This window comes from Salmo salar, chromosome 20 (assembly GCF_965601325.2).
Source record: "Salmo salar chromosome 20, fSalSal1, whole genome shotgun sequence".
NCBI lineage: Eukaryota > Metazoa > Chordata > Actinopteri > Salmoniformes > Salmonidae > Salmo > Salmo salar.
This window is the reverse complement of record NC_138310.1, coordinates 34,323,358-34,345,420: the sequence shown is the minus strand read 5'-3', so window position 1 is coordinate 34,345,420 and position 22,063 is coordinate 34,323,358. Positions and strand designations below refer to the sequence as shown.

General features: G+C 42.9%; 1 protein-coding gene across 1 annotated transcript in view; it reads left to right on the top strand.

Moving 5' to 3' along the window:
- The window catches only part of LOC106580495 (hexokinase-2), a 100,693-nt gene that overhangs the window by 29,579 nt on the left and 49,051 nt on the right, over positions 1–22,063 (top strand). The window contains exon 6 of the mRNA XM_014161633.3: positions 11,846–11,945. Within this exon, the coding sequence (XP_014017108.3) occupies positions 11,846–11,945 (100 nt within the window). The remainder of the gene's footprint in view (positions 1–11,845; positions 11,946–22,063) is intronic.

Here is a 22,063-nt window from a genome sequence, read left to right as displayed (position 1 = left end):
GATAGTCCCACGAAGCGCAAACCAGATGGGATGGCATATCGCTGCAGAATGCTGTGGTAGCCATGCTAGTTAAGTGTGCCTTGAATTTTAAATAAATCACAGTGTCACCAGCAAAGCACCATCACACCTCCTCCACCTTGCTTCACGGTGGGAACCACACATGCAGAGATCATCCGTTCACCTACTCTGCGTCTCTCCAAAGACATGGCGGTTGGAACCAAAAATCTCAAATTTGGACTCATTCGACCAAAGGAGAGATTCCCACTGGTCTAATGTCCATTGCTTGTGTTTCTTAACTTTTACAAGGCACACCTGTTAATTGAAATGCATTCCAGGTGACTACCTCATGAAGCTTGTTGAGAGAATGCCAAGAGTGTGCAAAGCTGCCATCGAGGCAAAGGGTGGCTACTTTGAAGAATCTCAAATATGAAATCTATTTTGATTTGTTTTAACACTTTTTTTTGGTTAGTACATGATTCCATATGTGTTATTTCATAGTTTTGATTTCTTCCCTATTATTATACAATGTAGAAAATAGTAAAAATAAAGAAAAACCTTAAGATTAAGATTTTATAACACAAAAGAGAAATAAAGGTTTTTGTTTTTACAATTATTCTATTATATAACAACATCACACCCTGAATAATGCTTGTTAGTAGCTGACATGTCTGTGTGACTGTTCCAATGCTTAAAAACATTACAGCACTGATAAATCTTGGGAGTATTTACCCATTTTGTATGGAACATTAAGTCAAACTCTTTATACTGAGCTTTACAGTAGTTATCCTTTCATGTCTTAGGGTGTTTTCAAAACTCGGGGGGTGTGTGTGTGTGTGTAAGTCATAGGGTGCAGGTAACCTAACGGTTAGAGCGTTGGGCCAGGTGTACTTAATCCTAAGGTGCCGTACTACTTTGGCTGACCCTATAAAACAACACATTTTACTGCACCTATTTGGTGTTACAATAAAACATATATTTTTTTATAGCCCACTCTGTGATGGCTATTATGGGAATGTGCTGTGTGTGTGTACACAGTGTGTTTGGAAAGTATTCAGACCCTTTCACTTTTTACTGTTGTGGAAATTCTTAAAAACAGGGACACTCAAAGTCAATTTTTAAATGAATCATTGTTTGTCAGCGAGCTGGAGAGGTTCCAACAAACTTAATGCACCATAGTGAATGTCTGTCAGAAGCTCTGCTAGGGCAGTTCCAGCAGTTGTCTTATATACAGCTATACACAGACAAGTTATATTTACATGATTTAGCATAATTATTTCATCATTACCGTTTTGTTTCATTCATGTGACCGACCAATACTGACTGGTTCATATCATGTGACAGACCAATACCTCAAGAGGCTTCTTCTCTCTAAGTTGAGACCTTGAAATATTAAGTTGTCAAAACAAGGTCTAGGCGTACTGCCAAATTGCAGATACTGATAAGTGAGGATTTGTTCAATCAATCACTTGCATGAACTCAGAAATTGGTTATTAGAACAGCACATGTATAAAATGTCCATCACATTACATTATAGCCTTGTTCTAAAATAGATTAAATACATTTTTTCCCTCATCAATATACACCAAATGCCCCATAAGGACAAAGCGAAAACGGGTTACATTTTTTTGTTTTACAAATGTATTAAAAATAAAGAGCAGACACCTTATTACATAAGTATTCAGACCCTTTGCTATGAGACTCAAGTGAGCTCAGGTGCATCCTGTTTCCATTGATCGTCCTTGAGATGTTTCTACAACTTGATTGTAATCTACCTGTGGTAAATTCAATTGATATGACATGATTTGGACAGGCACACCTGTCTGTATAAGTTCACACAGTTGACAGTGCATGTCAGAGCAAAAATCAAGCCATGAGGTCGAAGGAATTGTCCGTAGAACTCCGAGACAGAATTGTGTCGAGGCACAGATCTGGGAAAGGGTACCAACAAATTTCTGCAGCATTGAAGTTCGCCAAGAACACAGTGACCTCCATCATTCTTAAATGGAAGAAGTTTCGAACCACCAAGACTCTTCCTAGAGATGATCACTGGAAACAGGATACACCTGAGCTCAATTTCAAGTCCCATAGCAAAGGGTCTGAATACTTCTATAAATAAGGTATGTGTTTTTTATTTTTAATAGATGTGCAAACATTTAAATCTTTTTTGTTTTGTCATTATGGTGTATTGTGTGTAGATTGAGGGGAAAAAAATTATTTAATAAATTTTAGAACAAGGCTGTATTGTAACGAAACGTGGGAAAAGTCAAGGTGTCTGAATACTTTCCGAAGGCACTGTATATATGTACAGTACCAGTCAAAAGTTTGGACACACCTCATTCCAGGGTTTTTCTTTATTTGTACTATTTTCTACATTGTAGAATAATAGTGAAGATATCAGAACTATGAAATAACACATGGAATCATGTAGTTACCAAAAAAGGTGTTCAACAAATCAAAAAATGGTGTATTTGAGTTTCTTCAAAGTACAGTGGGGGAAAAAAGTATTTGATCCCCTGCTGATTTTGTACGTTTGCCCACTGACAAAGAAAGGATCAGTCTATAATTTTAATGGTAGGTTTATTTGAACAGTGAGAGACAGAATAACAACAAAAATATCCAGAAAAACACATGTAAAAAATGTTATAAATTGATTTGCATTTTAATGAGGGAAATAAGTATAAGTAAAGTAAATAATAAGTAAATAATAGGAAAAACGCCAAGGGGGATAAACCTTTGCAAGGCACTGTGCCCGTGCTAAGGACTATTCAACGCTGGTCTGACCAATCGGAATCCACACTTCAAGATTTGTTTTTTCATCTGAGAATACATTGAATACGCTGATATGGTGACTGAGTTTATCAGGAAGTGTACAGGAGATGTGAATGTGACCATTAAAACCTACCCTCACCAGAAACCGTGGATATACAGTGGATTTAAAGTCTACACACCCCTGTTAAAATGCCAGGTTTTTGTGATGTAAAATAGAGACAAAGATAACTCATGTCAGAACTTTTCCCACCTTTTAATGTGACCTATAACGTGAACAATTCAATTGAAAAACAAACTGAAATCTTTGAGGGGGAAAAATAAAAAATTAACTCACAATAACCTGGTTGCATAAGTGTGCACACCCTTAAACTAATACTTTGTTGAAGCACATTTTGATTTTATTACAGCACTCAGTCTTTTTGGGTAGGAGTCTATTAGCATGGCACATCTTGATGTGGCAATATTTGCCCACTCTTCTTTGCAAAAGCGCTCCAAATCTGTCAGATTGCAGGGACATCTCCTGTGCACAGCCCTCTTCAGATCACCCCAGAGATGTTCAATTGGATTCAGGTCTGGGCTCTGGCTGGGCCATTCCAAAACGTTAATCTTCTTCTGGTGAAGCCATGCTTTCGTGGATTTGGATGTGTGCTTTGGGTCGTTGTCATGCTGAAAGGTGAACTTCCTCTTCATCTTCAGCTTTCTAACGGACGCCTGAAGGTTTTGTGCCAAAATTGCCTGGTATTTGGAACTGTTCATAATTCCCTCCATCCTGACTAAGGCCATGGTTCCAGCTGAAGAAAAACAGCCCCAAAGCATGATGCTGCCACCACCATGCTTCACTGTGGGTATGGTGTTCTTTGGGTGATGTGCAGTGTTGTTTTTGCGCCAAACATACCTTTTGGAATAATGGCCAAAAGGTTCAACCTTGGTTTCATCAGACCATAACACATTTTCCCACGTGCTTTTGGGGGACTTGATGTTTGTTTTTGCAAACTACAGCCGGGCTTGGATGTTTTTTATTGTAAGAAAAGGCTTCCGTCTTGCCACCCTACCCCATAGCCCATTCATATGAAGAATACAGGAGATTGTTGTCACATGTAGCACACAGCCAGTACTTGCCAGAAATTCCTGCAGTTCCTTTAATGTTGCTGTAGGCCTCTTGGAAGCCTCCCTGACCAGTTTTCTTCTTGTCTTTTCATACATTTTGGAGGGACGTCCAGTTCTTGGTAATGTCTCTGTGGTGCCATATTTTCTCCACTGGGTGATGACTGTCTTCACTGTGTTCCATGGTATATGTAATGCTTTGGAAATTCTTTTGTACCCTTCTCCTGACTGATATCTTTCAACAATGAGATCCCTCTGATGCTTTGGAAGCCATGGCTTTTGCTCTGAGATACAACTAAGAACATATCAGGAAAATCCTACTAGAACAGCTGAACTTTATTTGTGATTAATCAGAGTCACTTTAAATGATGGCAGGTGTGTAATGACTTCTATTTAACATGAGTTTGAATGTGATTGGTTAATTCTGAACACAGCCACATCCCCAGTTATAAAAGGGTGTGCACACTTATGCAACCAGGTTATTGTAAGGTTTTTATTTTTCCCCCCCTCAAAGATTTCAGTTTGCTTTTCAATTGAATTGTTCACATTATAGGTCACATTAACAGTAGAAAAAGTTCTGACATGATTTATCTTTGTCTCATTCTTTTACATCACAAAAACCTGCCATTTTAACAGGGGTGTGTAGACTTTCTATATCCACTCTGTCAGCATTTGTGCAAAACAAAGCGAGAAACCACTGCATTTAACCATGGCAAGGTGACTAGGAATATGGTTGAATACAAACAGGGTCGTTTTTCCCTCTGTAAGGCAATCACAGGCAAAACGTCAGTATAGAGACAGTGGAGTCGCAATTCAACGGCTCATACACGAGACGTATGTGTCAGGGTCTACAGACAATCACGAACTACAAAAGGAAAATCAGCCACATCGGACACCAACATCTTGCTTCCAGACAAGCTAAACACCTTCTTCGCCCGCTTTGAGGATAACACAGTGCCACCGAGGCGGTCTGCTACCAAGGACTGTGGGTTCTCCTTCTCCGTGGCCAACATGAGTAAAACATTTAAGCTTGTTAACCCTCGCAAGGCTGCCGTGCCAGACGGCATCCCTAGCCTAACCTCCGAGCATGCACAGACATATTCAATTTCTCTCTATCCCAGTCTTCTGTCCCCACATGCTTCAAGATGGCCACCTTTGTTCCTGTACCCAAGAAAGCAAAGGTACCTGAACTAAATGACTATTCCCCTGTAGCACCCACTTCTGTCATCAGGAAGTGCTTTGAGAGACTAGTCAATGATCATATCACCTCTACCTTACCTGACACCCTAGACCCACTTCAATTTGCTTACCGCCTCAATAGATCCACAGACGATACAATCGCCATCGCACTATCCCATCTGGACAAGAGGAATACCTAAGTAAGAATGCTGTTCATTGACTATAGATCAGCATTCAGCACCCTAGTACCCTGCAATCTTCATTAAGCTCGGGGCCCTGGGTCTGAACCCCACCCTGTGCAACTGGGTCCTGGGCTTCCTGACAGGTCACCCCCAGGTGGTGAAGGTAGGAAACACCTCCACTTTGCTGATCCTCAACACTGTGGCCCCACAGCGTTGTGTGCTCAGCCCCCTCCTGTACTCCCTGTTCACCCATGACTGCGTGGCCACGCACGCCTCCAACTCAATCATCAAGTTTGCAGACGACACAACAGTAGTATGCTTGATTACCAACAATGACGAGACAGCCTACAAGAAGGAGGTAAGGGCTCTGAGTGTGGTGCCATGAAAAAAGTAACCTCTCACTTCATCAAAACAAAAGGAGCTGATCATGGACTTCAGGAAGCAGCAAAGGGAGCACCCCCCTTTCCACATCGACGGGACCGCAGTGGAGAAGGTGGGAAACTTCAAGTTCCTCGGCGTACACATTTACTGACAAACTGAAATGGTCCACCCACACAGACAGTGTCATGAACAAGGCGCAACAGAGCCTCTTCAACCTCAGGAGGCTAAAGAAATTTGGCTTGGCACCTAAAACCCACAAACTTCTCCAGATGCACAATCCTGTCTGCTGTATCACTGCCTGGTAAGGCAACTGCACCGGCTACAACTGCAGTGCTCTCCAGAGGGTGATGCGGTCTGCCCAACGCATCAACAGGCACACTGCCTGTCCTCCAGGACACCTACAGCACCCGATTATCACAGGAAGACCAAAAATATAATCAAGGACATCAACCACCCAACCATGTCAACCACCCTGCTATCATCCAGAAGGTGAGGTTTGTACAGGTGCATCAGAGAGACAAAAACAGCTATATCAAGACCATCAGACTGTTTAAATAATAACAATCACTAGCACAGCGGCTTCTGCCAAAATACATAGACTTGAAGTCACTGGCCGCTTTAGTTTTTATTTTGCATTACTCATATATACTGTATTCTATTCTACGCCGATCTGACACTGCTCATCCATGTATTTTTATATTCTTAATTCCAATCCTTTACTTACATGTGTATTGTGAAATTGTTCGATATTACTTGTTCGACACTACTGCACTGTTGGAGCTACAAACTCAAGCATTTCGCTACACCCGCAATAACATCTGCATGTGACCAATAAAATTTGATTTCAATTAGAAAAATTAAGAACTTAACATTTCTTCAAGTGCAGTCGCAAAAACCATCAAGCGTTATGATGAAACTGGCTCTCATGAGGACCGCCACAGCAAAGGAAGACCCAGAGTTAACTCTGCTGCAGAGGATAAGTTAATTCGAGTTACCAGCCTCAGAAATTGCAGCCCAAATAAATGCTTCACAGAGTTGAAGTAACAGACATCAACTGTTCAGAGGAGACCGCGTGAATCAGGCCTTCATGGTCGAATTGCTGTAAAGAAACCACTACTAAAGGACACCAATGAGAAGACACTTGGTTGGGTGAAGAAACACAAGCAATGGACATTAGACCAGTGGAAATCTGTCCTTTGCTCTGATGAGTCCAAACTTTGCAGGTGAATAGATAATCTCTGCATGTGTGGTTCCCACCGTGAAGTATGGAGAAGGAGGTGTGATGGTACTTTGCTGGTAACACTGTCAGTGATTTATTTAGAATTCAAGGCACACTTAAGCAGCGTGACTACCGCAGAATTCTGCAGTGATACGCTATCCCATCTAGTTTGCGCTTAGTGGGACTATCATTTGTTTTTCAACAGTACAATGACCCAAAACACAGCTCCAGGCTGTGTAAGGGCTATTTTGACCAAGAAGAAGAGTGATGGAGTGCTGCATCATATGAACTGGCCTCCACAATCACCTGACCTCAACCCAATTGAGAGGGTTTGGGATGAGTTGGACCGCAGTATAATTGCACTAGGCGAGACCCAAATGCAGACACAGGAGGCAGATGGTTGAGCTCTGATATTTATTACACCAAAAGGGGTAGGCAAAAAGGCAGGTTGGGGACAGGCGAGAGTTCATAAACCAGGTCAGAGTCCAAGGGGATAGGCAGGCTAGAGGTCAGGCAGGCGGACTTGGCTTCAGGACCAGACTTGTCTGACATGAACGTGTTCTTGGGCAGACCGGAAAAAACCAGGATGTCGTCAAGGTAGACGAACACGAAATGGTTTATCATGTCCCGGAGCACATAGTTTACCAGAGCCTGGAAGACAGCGGGGGCATTGGTGAGTCCAAACGGCATGACCTGGTACTCATACTGTCCACTGGTTGTGTTAAAGGCTGTCTTCCTCTCCTTTGCGTATTCGAACCAGGTGGTAGACATTCCGAAGGTCCAGTTTGGAAAAAATGGTGGCCCCCTGGAGAGGTTCGACGGCTGAGGAGAGGAGTGGTAGGGGGTAATGATTCTTTATCGTTATACCATTCAGACCCCGGTAGTCAATGCACGGACGCAGGGTCTTCTCCACGAAGAAAAACCCCGCACCGGCAGGAGATGCAGATGGACGGATGCCTCCAGTAGCCAGAGACTCCTATGTACTCCTACATGGCCTCGGTCTCCGTGCCGGATAGAGAATATAGCCGACCACGAGATGGTGTGGTGCCTGGGAGGAGATCAATGGCACAATCATAAGGACAGTGCGGGGGGGAAGAGAAGTAGTCCGTGCCTTACTGAAGACCTCAGGTCATGGTACCCAGTGGGGACGGCAGAGACATCCGTGGCTTTGCTTACGTCCTGAGGGCTGTGCCGCTTTTAGGCTGTGCCGCTTTTAGGCAATGAGAATGACAAAATGGGCTCCAACTCAGGATGGAGCTCGTGGTCCAGTCAATAACAAGATTGTGTTTCTGGAGCCAAGAAAATCCCAAAACCACAGGAACATGGGGGGAATTGATGAGGAACTGTATGGTCTCACTGTGGTTTACTGATACCCGTATATGAACGGCCACAGTGCTATGGGTGACTCCAATAGAGCCGTCCAGTGCCCTTGCATCCATGGGGACAGAGAGAAGTTGAGTGTGAATACCTAATTCAGAAACCATGGCAGCATCCATAAAACTTTCATCAGCCCCAGAGTCAATGAGCACCCCGGCGAGACTTAGACTGGTCTCCCCACGGCAGAATCACACAAAAAAGGTGGACGGGTGATGGAAGTTAGGGGACTCTGTCTGGCTCACCAGAGTACTTGTACACACTAAAAGGGTTTCTCAACTGAGCAAGTGACTATAATGTCCCACCCCTCCACAGTACAGACAACAGTTAGAATTCAGCCTACGTGAGCATTCCCCAACCGATAACCTAGCTCTTCCCAGTTGCATGGGCTCAGGAGTATCCAACTCACCCGTCGCCGATGATTCTCTGGGAACCTCGGGTGTTTTCGAAATACCAACTTCTGGGATTTCCGGATTCCTTCGGCCGGGCTCCAGCATCAGCAGACGAACGAGTGTTCCTGAGACCCGACGACCTCTCACACCGCCGTTCTCGTAGGCGTCCATCAATCCTAATCGCCAGGGTGATGAGAGAATCGAGATCCCGTGGTATTTCCCAAACTGCGAGCTCGTCCTTTATCCCCTTCGACACTCCGTGGAGAAAGGTGTCAAACAGAGCCTCCGGATTCCAGGAACTTTCTGCGGCCAATGTGCGAAAATCTACTGCGTAGTCTGCCACGCTACAGAAGTTTTGATGAACCTGCAGTAGTTTGAGCCGCCTCCCTCCCGGGCACCGGAGAATCAAACCTTTCTCACTTCTGCCATGAATTCCAGGCTATGGCACACAGCTGATTGCTGCTCCCACACAGCCGTTGCCCAGGAGAGCGCCCTTCCGGACATTAGCGTGATTAAATATGCTATCTTCGATCGATCCGACGGGAACAAAGAGGGCGGAGTTCGACAATGAGGGAGCGCTGGGAAAGGAATGCCCGGCAGGTACCAGGATTGCCTGCATAACGTTCCGGAGGTGGTAAGCGGGATTCTCAAGGAGCCAGGGTAGGTTGAACAAATCTACTAGTAGTAGAAATGTTGCTGTGTGGTTGGGAGGTCTCAGAGGTGGCAGGCTGCCTATGAGCTAACTCACTGATTTGCTCCATTATAGACTTGAACCCTTGGCCGTGAAGTTCCATCAGGGAACAAAGCCCTTCCATAAGGTCCAGCAGTAGCTCCTCGTGCCTCCCAATGGTGGCTCCTTGCAGGGAGACAGCGTGACGGAGCTGGTCCTAGTCTGCTGGGTCTATCATGGCAAGTTCCTACTATAAAGGGCACAAGGTGAAACCCAAATGCAGACACAGGAGACAGATGGTTATTACACCAAAAGGTAGTAGGCAAAAGGCAGGTCGGGGACAGGCGTGAGTTCATAAACCAGGTCAGAGTCCAAACAGTACCAGGGGATAGGCAGGCTTGAGGTCAGAACAGGCAGAGTGGTCAGGCAGGCGGATTCGGCGTCAGGACAGGCAAGGGTCCAAACCAGGAGGGCTAGGAAAAAACAGACTGGGGAAAAAATGGGAGCAAGGAGAAAATCTGGTTGACTTGGCAAAACAAGATGAACTGGCACAGAGAGAGAGACAGGAAACAAGGATAAATACACCGGGGACTAATGGGGAAAACAGGAGACACCTGGAGATGGGTGGGGACAATCACCAAGACAGGTGAAACAGATCAGGGCATGACACGCAGAGTGAAGGGAAAGCAGTCAACAAATGCTTAGCATATGTGGGAACTCCTTGAAGACTGCATTCCTCATGAAGCTGTTTGAGAGAATGCCAAGAGTGTGCAAAGCTGTCGATCAAGGCAAAGGATTGCTACTTTGAGGAAACTAAAATATATTTTGATTTGTTTAACACTTTCTTGTTTACTACATGATTGCATATGTGTTATTTCATAGTTTTGATGTCTTTACTAGTATTCTACAATGTAGAGAATAGTTCAAATAAAGAAAAACCCTTGAATGAGTAGGTGTCCAAACCTTTGACTGGTACTGTATGTGTGTGTATATCATGCACTGTCCGGTTTGGATTTTTACTTTACATAATGTATACAAAGTATACAAGCGGTTGACACTATTTCCGTGCTTTTAGGGCACATAATGCAATTCTTCCGAAAATGGGTATGGCTTCACAACGGTTTCAGATTTGAAGAAAATGACAGAAAATATGCAGCCGAAGTCCAACAAGATTGGATACAAATTAATTTCTTTAACTAATTATGCCAAACATTAAAATGTTGAGTAATGTAATAAAGTAATGACTTTTCAAATAAATTACATTACATGTTATGTTGGCTGACAATTTGTTAGCTACGCTATCCTTACGAACCGCATAGCATTACAGCAGTATGTACCGGTATGCTAGTTACCTAACGTTAGTTGGCTACTAATACATCGAACTTGCCATGCAGTATATTAACCAAATGCTAACTATGCAACTTTTATTGACTTGATTATTCACTTCATTCTTAGCTAAGTGGTATAGTCGTTGTGCCTTTTCAATGGACATTGTTCATTCTAGCCATCTACTCTGATTTCAGAGCACTCTCGTCTGAGTGTTCCAGAGCGCAGAATAACTGAATTTACGAACACTCAAAACCTGTTGAATATGGCTGCTGTCGGCAAAAAAAATAAGCATAATTTTGCCAGCAGTACATTTAGTCACCAACGCTCTGGATAACATGAAAACAGCCTAAACAGCTCTGTTTGGGCAAGTAAAATGGTCAAAGTGAGGTGTTCTCTCATTTGTGTCTGGAAGTAGCTAGCCAACCTTAGCTTGGGTGCAGTTGGGAGGTCAGAACGCTCGGATCAACTCTACTCCTCGGCCAGAGCGTCCAGTGTGTGCTCTGAACGCGCTGAGTTTACGAACGGATAATCTGACAATGCTCTGGATTTTCAAATGCCCAGAGGGCACTCTGAGCGCACTCTGGCACTCCAGATTGAATTTATGAATACACCCGAAATCCTAAAATGTCTAGCTAGTTATGCTAACAAGAGGTTGTATAGCAACATCATCCATTTCCGGTAGACAGGGAAAATGCTAGTACGCTCAACTGAAACGATACTGTTCGTTTACAGTATGCTAAAATGAACTCGTGGTGTATACACTTATGTAGTATACAGTATGTTAATATGGGTATTCGAACACAGCTTTAGTTTCCCTAGCATGTTTTTCCAATGCTAAATTATCTGAAATTGATAGTGTAGCTTATCGAAGATGATTTGGACATGAAGCGCGACATGCATGGGATTTGTGCCACAAATGCTAAAATGTGTGGATTTGGAAACAGTCACAGGGTAACTAAACCAAAGCATGGATTGCTGTCATACCTTGTCCATAGACCACTTACAGGGTTAGGGAACCAATATGTAATTTCTGTGTGATTTAAATTTGCTGCTAATAACATATCGGACCAGGAGTGTTTATCTAGGATCAGTCTAGAACAGCACTACTACCCTGATCACAACCTGCATCTTTACTTGTTGATCTTCATCGGTGTTGTGTCATGCGTAATGATGTCAATCACAGCAAACTAGCTACTAGGTGAGTCACTTGATAAGTTAATTATGTCCTGTTTCTATTTCTTTCTAGGACTTTGACATTGACATTGTGTCGGTGATCAACGACACTGTGGGCACCATGATGACCTGTGGATACGATGACCATCACTGTGAAATAGGCCTAATTGTCGGTGAGTCTCACCCGGATCCTGTTGCACGTATATGGGGATTAGTGAAAATGTGTGAAATGTGTGAAATGGCATGGGTTGGGCGTCTGATTTGACAGACAACGGTTTAGCCTATTTGAACTTGACTGGTGCCTCGCAGTGGCAGCGCACAGCACGAGTGACATTCCAAATTATCTTCCTATTTGCCATAACCTATTTCAATAAATATGTTATATACATTTACATTTTAGTCATTTAGCAAACGATCTTATCCAGAGCGACTTAGAGTTAGTGCACTCATAACGTTGGCTACGTTGGACAACCAAATAATGTATCTCAGTCATAGTAAGTACGTCTTTCCTCAATAAAGTAGCTATCAGCAAAGTAAGAACTAGTCGGGGGGGAAAATCAAGTTAGTGCAGGGGTTTGATGGCACAAGCGGGGAGCCCAGCCAACAGCGTGCTGCAGTAGATGACAAGTGCCTGGATTAGGGAAAGGGGGATACCTAGTCAGTTGTACAACTGAATGCCTTCAACTGAAATGTGTCTTCCGCATTTAACCCAACCCCTCTGAATCAGAGAGGTGCGGGGGCTGCCTTAATTGACATCCACGTCTTTGACGCCCGGGGAACAGTAGGTTAACTGCCTTGCTCAGGGGCAGAATGACAGATTTTTACCTTGTCAACTCGGGATTCGATCCAGCAACCTTTCAGATACTGGCCCAACACTCTAACCACTAGGCTACCTGCTGCCACTAGGACCTGTGCCGCTTCCTGTGTGAGGTAGGGTCGTACTCTAAGAATGTTGTAGAGCAGAGTCACTGACTTTGATATTTGCAGAGAACGCCAGGGTGTTGTCCAGGGTCACGCCACAGTTCTTTGCTCTCCGGGAGGGGGACAGTCTTGAAGCCTGACTGGTTAGGGTCAAGAAGATTGTTCTGAGAGATAGCAAGAGAATTGGTCAGAGACCGCACGCTGAAGTGTTATGGAAAGACAATAATGAATGGATACCGGTCTGTAGTTTGACGTCAGAGGGGTCGAGTGTTGGTTTTGAGGAGGGGAGCGACTCTGGCATTGAAGGCAGAGGACGCAAGGATGAGATAAGTGAGGAGTGGGAGAAGGTCCCCAGAGATGGTCTGGAGGAGGGAATAGGGTCGAACAAGCAGGTTGCTGGTTGGCCGGACCTCACTAGTCGCAGGATTTCATCTGGAGAGAGAGGGGAGAAAGAAGTGAAGGCGTAGGGTAGTTGTCAGTGAGTGGGACCAGTGGACTCAATAGGCTGAGTGAATGAGGAGCGGATGTCGTCAACTTTCTTTTCAAAGTAGTTGATAAAGTCGTAGGGAGGGGTTGGAGAATTAAGGAGGGAGGAGAAGGTGGAAAATAGTTTCCTACGGTTAGAGGCAGAAGCTTAACATTTTGATTGATAGAAAGTGGCTTTAGCAGCGGAAGGTAGAGAGGGAATGAAAGGATGATCGTTTTGTTTTCAACCATTTTCGCTCAGCTGCCCGCAGCCCTGTAAGCTCGCAATGAGTCACTCAGCCACAGAGTTGGAAGGGAGGGCTGAGCAGCCTCTAGTGAAGATGAGGTAAAGCGTATTCTCTGCCTTGTGAGTAGGAGGGGACTGGGAAAGGGTTAGGTCAAAAGAGGCAAAGAGGGAAGAAAGAAATTAATTGAAGGCAGACATCGGGAGGTTGAAGTCGCCCAGTACGAAGAGCGGTGACCATCAGGGAATTAGCTTAAAGGTTTCAAGCTCATCGAGGAACTTTAAAGGTACCTGGTGGGCGATAGATGACAACAATGTTAAGCATAAGTGGACAAGTGACAGTAACATGGAATTCAAATGAGGAGATTGACAGGTGAGGGAGAAATATAGTCTCCATTTAGGAGAAATTAGTAGGCCTGTGCCAGCACTTTGACAACCAGATGCTCTCGTACTATGAGAGAATACGTAGTCCGATGACAAGAGCAGCTGGAGTAGCAGTGTTCTCTGGGGTGATCCAGGTCTCTGTCAGGGCCAAAAAGTTTGGGTACTGAATGGCAGCATAGGCTAAGATGAATTCAGCGCTCTTGACCGCAGATCGGCAGTTCCAAACACTGCCGGGGACCAGGAATTCATGGGTTGTGTGCGCAGGGTACACTAAATTAGAACGGTTGCAGCAAAGGGGTGGGGAGCGTCTAATGCCTAGAAGGAGACGCAAACAGGTATAGAAAACACACATGGTTGCCAATGCTACAAAAGAGCAAAAGGAGATCATTTGAAAATAACTAGGTTAGATCCTCAAGTGAGAGAGTCGTGCATTCCTCGAACAACTTCGCAGAACAACTCGGCAGAACTGTCTTTGTTTTCGGCGACGAGACCGGCGCTGACACGACCACCGCTTACAGCTGGGGCTGAGAAAACAGGGGAGACTTAAGTACTAACACTAATTGCTAATTATCTAGCAGAGGTGAAGGGCACACCTCCCTGTACTAATTGTTGATTTCCTAGGAGAGGAGAAACCACTCCCCCTCCAATACAGCCACTGATTACCAAAACAACAACAGTTACAAATTGCCCTGCTCATTAATCCTGGTTGATGTGTCTACAATCAGCTGCAAGTTATGAGCAGTCAACAGTTCACACACCAAATAGGCTACTGGGAAGACAGACGGCACTTAAAGTAGATGGCTCTAGCTAGCAAAAAGACAGTACTAGACAACAACCGATTAAGACAATACTTATACTGAACGCAAGAGAGAGCAAAAAATTCTTCCAAAGCAGTGCAAAATGTCCAGTCAGAAAATATTGTTTTTCTCTCTGTCGGATGCAAGGGCCATATAGCCTAAACTTGTCAAAATGTTAAATAATGAACACTTCCTAAGTATCTCCATAAGTATCTAGCAGTAAAAAAAATGTAGGCTATATTCCCTTATCTCTCCATTCGATAGGCTTTGAATATGACTTGGGCTAGGCTTCGCTTTCATCGTTTTAAGCATGCATGGCTTTCTCCTGATCAAACAATGAATAATTCTAACGGGCAGGGGCTGATAAGTTTGACATGAGAGAGTAGCCATACAGACTCGTGCTAGTTAGATAACCTACAGTATCTACAAGTTTGTCAATCATCCCATCTTGTAGTACTTCTCTTGACTGCATCAAATCGATGTAATGAAGTTAGGTTAATCTATTTTAGCTAAGATACCTAGGCTAATTGAAGCTATTTTGCTGCGCTTCCCATCCCTCTCTACAACTACATTCAGATTAAACAACAGCCTACCTAATGGTTGCTTGTTGTAGCCTACTCATTCTCATTTAGCTCATTTAATTCCATAATTTGTATTCAATTTTGCATTGATTAGAAGTCTCCAACATTGCTTGCTACACATGGAGCCACAGATTGTAGCCTAGTGCCACTTTGATTGCCCAACAATAACAACAAATGTGTGAAACCTGTGTAGATTAAAGTGTGTATTTTTATGGGGCGCATGTCATAAAAACTATACTGAACAACAATATAAACGCAACATGCAACAATTTCAAAGATTTTACTGAGTTACAGTTCATGTAAGGAAATCAGTTAATTGAAATAAATGAATTAGGCCCTGGTCTATGGATTTCACATGACTGGGCAGGGACCTGGGAGGGCATAGGCCCACCCACATGGGAGCGAGGACCACCTACTGATGAGCCAAGCCCAGCCAATCCAAATACATTTTTCCCCACAAAAGGGCTTCATTACAGACAGAAACGAAACCCCCAGCTCTGCTAAAACCATTGACAACAACATAACGTTTTCAAGGGATTGTGAAATAAATGTTATAACTATTTGTTTTAATATCATCACCTATTGAGCATAGTCAGAACTACAAATGTTTAATTATTCCATGCAAAACAATTGCGCACATTTAGCCCTATCATCAGAGTTGTACAGCAAATAACTTTATGCTTTTCATGATCAGTAAACATCAATGATCATGTCATTTCAGATACGTGAAGGTACAGTTGAAGTCGGAAGTTTGCATATACCTTAGCCAAATGCATTTAAACTCAGTTTTTCACAAATCCTGACATTTACTCCAAGTACAAATTCCCTGTCTTAGGTCGGTTAGAAACACCACTTAATTTTAAGAATGTGAAATGTCAGAATAATAGTTGGGCGAATGATTTATTTCAGCTTTTATATCTTTCATCAAATTCCCAGTGGGTCAGAAGTTTACATACACTCAATTAGTATTTGGTAGCATTACCTTTAAATTGTTTAACTTGGGTCAAACGTTTCGGGTAGCCTCCACAAGCTTCCCACAATATGTTGGGTGAATTTTGTCCCATTCCTCCTGACAGAGCTGGTGTAACTGAGTCAGGTTTGTAGGCCTTGCTCGCACACGCCTTTTCAGTTCTGCCCACACATTTTCTATAGGCTTGAGGTCAGGGCTTTGTGATGGCCACTCAAATACCTTGACTTTGTTGTCCTTAAGCCATTTTGCCACCTTCTTTGGAAAGTATGCTTGGGGTCATTGTCCATTTGGAAGACCCATTTGCGACCAAGCTTTAACTTCCTGACTGATGTCGCTTCAATATATCCACATAATTTTCCTGCCTCATGAAGTCATCTATTTTGTGAAGTGCACCAGTCCCTCCTGCAGCAAAGCACCCCCACAACATGATGCTGCCACCCCCGTGCTTCATGGTGTTCTTTGGCTTGCAAGCCTCCCCCTTTTTCCTCCAAACATAAAGATGGTAATTATGGCCAAACAGTTCTATTTTTCTTTCATGCAAATAGTGCAAATCAATCCCAGAACAACAGCAAAGAACCTTGTGAAGATGCTGGAGGAAACTGGTACAAAAGTATCTATAGCCACAGTAAAATGTACGATCTTTGTCCCATGTGCAGTTTCAAACTGTAGTCTGGCTTTTTTATGGCGGTTTTGGAGCAGTGGCTTCTTCCTTTCTGAGCGGCCTTTCAGGTTGTCGATATAGGACAAATTTTACTGTGGCTATAGATACTTTTGTACCAGTTTCCTCCAGCATCTTCACAAGGTCCTTTGCTGTTGTTCTGGGATTGATTTGCACTTTTTGCACCAAAGTACGTTCATCTCTAGGAGACAGAACGCCTCTCCTTCCTGAGCGGTATGACGGCTACGTGTTCCAATGGTGTTTATACTTGTGTACTATTGTTTGTACAGATGAATGTGGTACCTTCAGGCATTTGAAAATTGCTCCCAAGGATGAACCAGACTTGTGGAGGTCTACAATTTTTTTCTGAGGTCTTAGCTGACTTTGTTTTATTTTCCCATGATGTCAAGCAAAGAGGCACTGAGTTTGAAGGTAGGCCTTGAAATACATCCACAGGTACACCTCCAATTGACTCAAATTATGTCAGTTAGCCTTTCAGAAGCTTCTAAAGCCATGACATCATTTTCTGGAATTTTCCAAGCTGTTTAAAGGCACAGTCAACTTAGTGTATGTAAATTTCTGACCCACCGGAATTGAGATACAGTGAATTATACGTGAAATAATCTGTCTGTAAACAATTGTTGGAAAAAATACTTGTATCATGCACAAAGTACCGTAAATTCCGGACTATAAGCCGCAACTTTTTCCCAGGCTTTGAACCTCGAGGTTTAAACAATGACGCGGCTAATATATGGATTTTTCACGCTTTCAATTTTTTTCTCTCCAAACAAACACATTCTGTGACGTGCTCAGTTTTTTGGCGGCATGAAGCTTTCATTAGACCAATGAAATTGCCGAACGGGTTAAGGTCAAACAACTTTTTAGTTTACTGTTTAGATTAAATCAAGCGCTCTCAAACTTCCCATCATTCTGATTACTGTAGTCATTTTGTCACCCTCATCATGGCAAAGACACGGAGGAATGCATATGATGCAGCTTTCAAGTTGAAGGCGATTGATCTGGCTGTTGGAAAAGGAAATAGAGCTGCTGCACGGGAGCTTGGTCTTAATGAGTCGATGATAAGACGTTGGAAACAGCAGCGTGAGGAATTGACTCAGTGCAAAAAGACAACTAAAGATTACTGCAAATGTTTTATTTTTGTTACAAGCCGTGTTTCGTTAAAGCCTATTTATTTTTGTTACAAGCCGTGTTTCGTTAAAGCCTATTTTTTTTTTTTACAAGCCGTGTTTCGTTAAAGCCTGTGTAAAGTTCATTTGTTTCAATGTACCGGTAGGCACCTGTGGCTTATAGACATGTGCGGCTTATTTATGTTCAAAATAATATTTTTTTAAATTCAGTGGGTGTGGCTTATATTCAGGTGCGCTTAATAGTCCGGAAATTACGGTAGATGTCCTAACCAACTTGCCAAAACTATAGTTTGTTAACAAGAAATGTGTGGAGTGGTTGAAAAACGAGTTTTAATGACTCCAACCTAAGTGAATGTAAACTTCAGACTTCAACTGTATGTATGTATGTGTATATGTATATAATATTTATTTATGTTTTAAGTCATCTCAAGTGGATGGGGTTTGTCGGGGGGAGGGGGGAACCTATTCCTTCTCTTTCATATATTGTTTTACTATCCTTCAAATATGCATATTGCATAGTATATCTTAAATAACTAAGGTTGTTCCCTTCAGAATCTCTTCCCTAGGTGTAAACTTGATTGTGTTCTCCCTGGATAGAGCTCTACTGAGGTTCAGTTTAACATGGTAGCATTTTTCTCTAGTCTAGGAGAGGTAGATGCAGCCATCCAACAGGGGGAAGCCCAGCATAGGGATCCAAGGTTTTCTTCTGGGTATTTTGTTGTTCTTAGCTCTTTTTTTTCTTCTTTCTTTATATTCTATTTCTCTGACCTTTTTCAGGACACTGGCCATGTGATTGTACTAACATTCATTTCTGATTACTATGACTATGCCTAATACACGTACTCTAGGCTCCACATGCTTTATCAGCTGGAACGTGAACGGAATTAACCAGGTGGTCAAGCGTTGCCGAGTGTATGGTCATTTTAAGTCCTTAAGTCCGGACATTGTTTTCCTCCAAGAGACCCATCTCCGGTCCAGCAAGCATGACAAACTAAAGAGAGGATATTTGATATTGGGCGGAGATTTAAATTGTGTATTGCATCCAAGTCTAGACAGATCCAGACCGAAGCCCAACAATGTACTTTTAAAATCAGGTGCAGTAATCAACTCATTTTTAGAATCCTATAATTTGTCTGATCCATGGAGGAGGAGCAGTCCCACTGCTTAACAGTACTCCTTTTTTTCTACAGTCCACCCCTCATATTCTAGGATTGACTTTTTCCTGCTGGACAATAGAATTCTTCCTTTTGTAACTAATAGCAAATATCACAGCATCGTTATCTCAAGACCATAGCCCTGTCCAGCTAGATATCTGCTTTCCGGACAGTCCTGTGTCACAACACCCGTGACGACTTGACCCACTACTACTATCCTGTAGTGCCTTTTAAAAAATACATATCAACTTACATTGATGTCTTTTTACAGATCAACTGTACCCCTGACGTGTCTCACTCTACTGTGTGGGAGTCATTTAAAGCATATCCAAGGGGCCAAATGATTTCATACACACCGTATGACAACAAACAACGCACCAAACGCTTATCGGAGCTATCTCAACTCATGCTAGATGTGGACAATAGATATGCCTCTTCTCCGACTCCTGAAATCTTTGACAATCTTTCCACCAAACAAACGGAGCAGCTTCTGTTGAAGTCGAGGCAAAAATTCTATGAACACGGAGAGAAAGCTGGCAAGTTGTTATCTCACCAGCTTCGACAATCCGCTGCTTGCAGCACCATACCTGAAATCTGTGTTGCAGCTGATTTAACTTCTACCAATCCCAAAGAAATCAACAATCAATTTAAGAAATTATATTCTGCTCTTTACTCGTCAGAGGCTCTTCCTGACACATCTCGTATGCATGCATTTCCAGACAATCTGGACATCCCCCCCGCCTCAATTCAGATGAACAAACCAACATGGATGCCTCAATAAGTGATGATGAAGCTACTCTGGCAATCCAGTCCATGCAGAGCTGTAAAGTCCCTGGGCCTGATGGCTTCCCTATTGAATTTTATAAAGCATTCTCCTCTCAATTATCCCCTATTCTCAGTTCAATGTACAATGAAATCCTTTCTAGTCAGAAACTGCCACAGACACTTACCCAGGCGACTATTTCGGTTTTGCTTAAAAAAGACAAGAATCCCCTAGACTGTGGCTCATACCGCCCTATAAGCTTTTTGTGCTGCAGTTATACAATTCTCACTACGGTCCTCTTGTGCCGTTTAGAGACAGTGATGCCTAAAATAATTCACTCTGACCAAACCGGATTTCTCTCAGGTAGGCAATCATTCTATAATATGCGCCGGCTATTTAATGTTCTCTATTCTGCCCTCTCAACTCTACAGCCAGAGGTTGTCATCTCTCTTGATGCTGAGAAGGCTTTCGACCGGGTTGAGTTGGAATATCTATTTACAGTACTAGAGAGATTTGGGTTTGGCCCGTCATTCCTTTCCTGGATTAAGATGTTGTACTCGTCCCCAGTGACTTCTGTTCGCACCAACAATGTTACCTCCAGCTACTTCCCTCTTCGCAGGGCGGCCAGGCAGGGTTTCTGTTTATCCCCTTTCCTATTTGATATGGCTATTGAGCCTCTTGCTATCGCCCTGCGGGCGGAGGAGAGGATTAAGGGAATATTGAGGGGCCACATGACTCACAAGTTATCTTTATATGCAGACAATCTACTTTTATACATCTCTAACCCTCTGGAGTCTATGCCCTATCTCTTAGACATGCTACAAGGTTTTGGGGCATTCTCTGGTTACAAGTTAACCTCTTGACGGTCGCCTAGGATAGGGGGCACCACAGCGCATTTTGAAAAAAATGTGTGCCCATTTTAACCGGCCTACTACTCAAACTCAGAAGCTAGGATATGCACATAATTAATACTTGTGGATAGAAAACACCCTAAAGTTTCTAAAACTGTTTGAATGGTGTCTGTGAGTATAACAGAACTCATATGCCAGTCAAAACCCAGAGACAGATCGAAACAGGAAGTGGAATTCTGAATTGCGAACTCAACTTCATCACGTTGCCTATTAATCACACCATGAGCTATGGTTCATTGAGCACTTCCTATTGCTTCCACTAGATGTCCCCAGTCTTTACAAAGTGATTTGAGTCTCCTACTGTGAAAACTGACAGAATGACACGCTGTGGAACGTGGTCACACGGAGAGGGCCATCACCATTATGACGCCGGCGCCTCTGGCTACCCTCCCCTTTCGAAACGTTTATAAAGACAATGCAATCGTCCCCCTTGAATCTTATTGGAGCTCTGGTTGAAAAAGGCCCTAAAGATTTATGTTATACAACGTTTGACATGTTTGAATGAACCTAAATAAGAAAAAAATGCATTTTGTTGAAAGAGTAGCCCCGCGCACGTCGGACTTTTGGTGCAGCCTTCAGAACGCGCTAATAACAACAAGCTAATGGAACATAAAGGATGAACTTTTTCGAACGAAAATACATTTGTTGTGGACCTGGGATTCCTGGAAGTGCCTAAGGATGAAGATAATCAAAGGTAAGGGATTATTGACAATAGTATACAAGACTAGATTTGATATGCGATTGTTCCAAGATGGCACTGACCTGTATTGCTAGCCTATTGTTCTGAGTATCGCATCCCCTTTTATCGCAAAGTGTGATTACCCAGTAAAGTTATTTTTAAATCTGGCATTACAGGTGCTTTCAAGAGATATTCATCTATAAATCTTAGAATGACAATATTACATTTAAAAAATGTTTTCGAATAGTAATTTAGTAAATTGTAGCGCTGTTTCATCGGATGCATTTCAGGGAAAATAGTTAGTCAACGTTACGCACCGATGTAAAATGCTGTTTTTATATATAAATATGAACTTTATCGAACAAAAGAATGCATGTATTGTGTAACATGATGTCCTAGGTGTGTCATCTGATGAAGATTGTCAAAGGTTAGTGCTGCATTTAGCTGTTTTTTGGTTATTTGTGATGCATGTGGTTGGTCGGAAAATGGCTATGTGGCTACTTTTACGATATACTCCTCTAACATAATCTAATGTTTTGCTTTTGCTGTAAAGCCTTTTTGAAATCGGACAACGTGGTTCGATTCAGGAGAGGTGTATCTATAAAACGATATAATT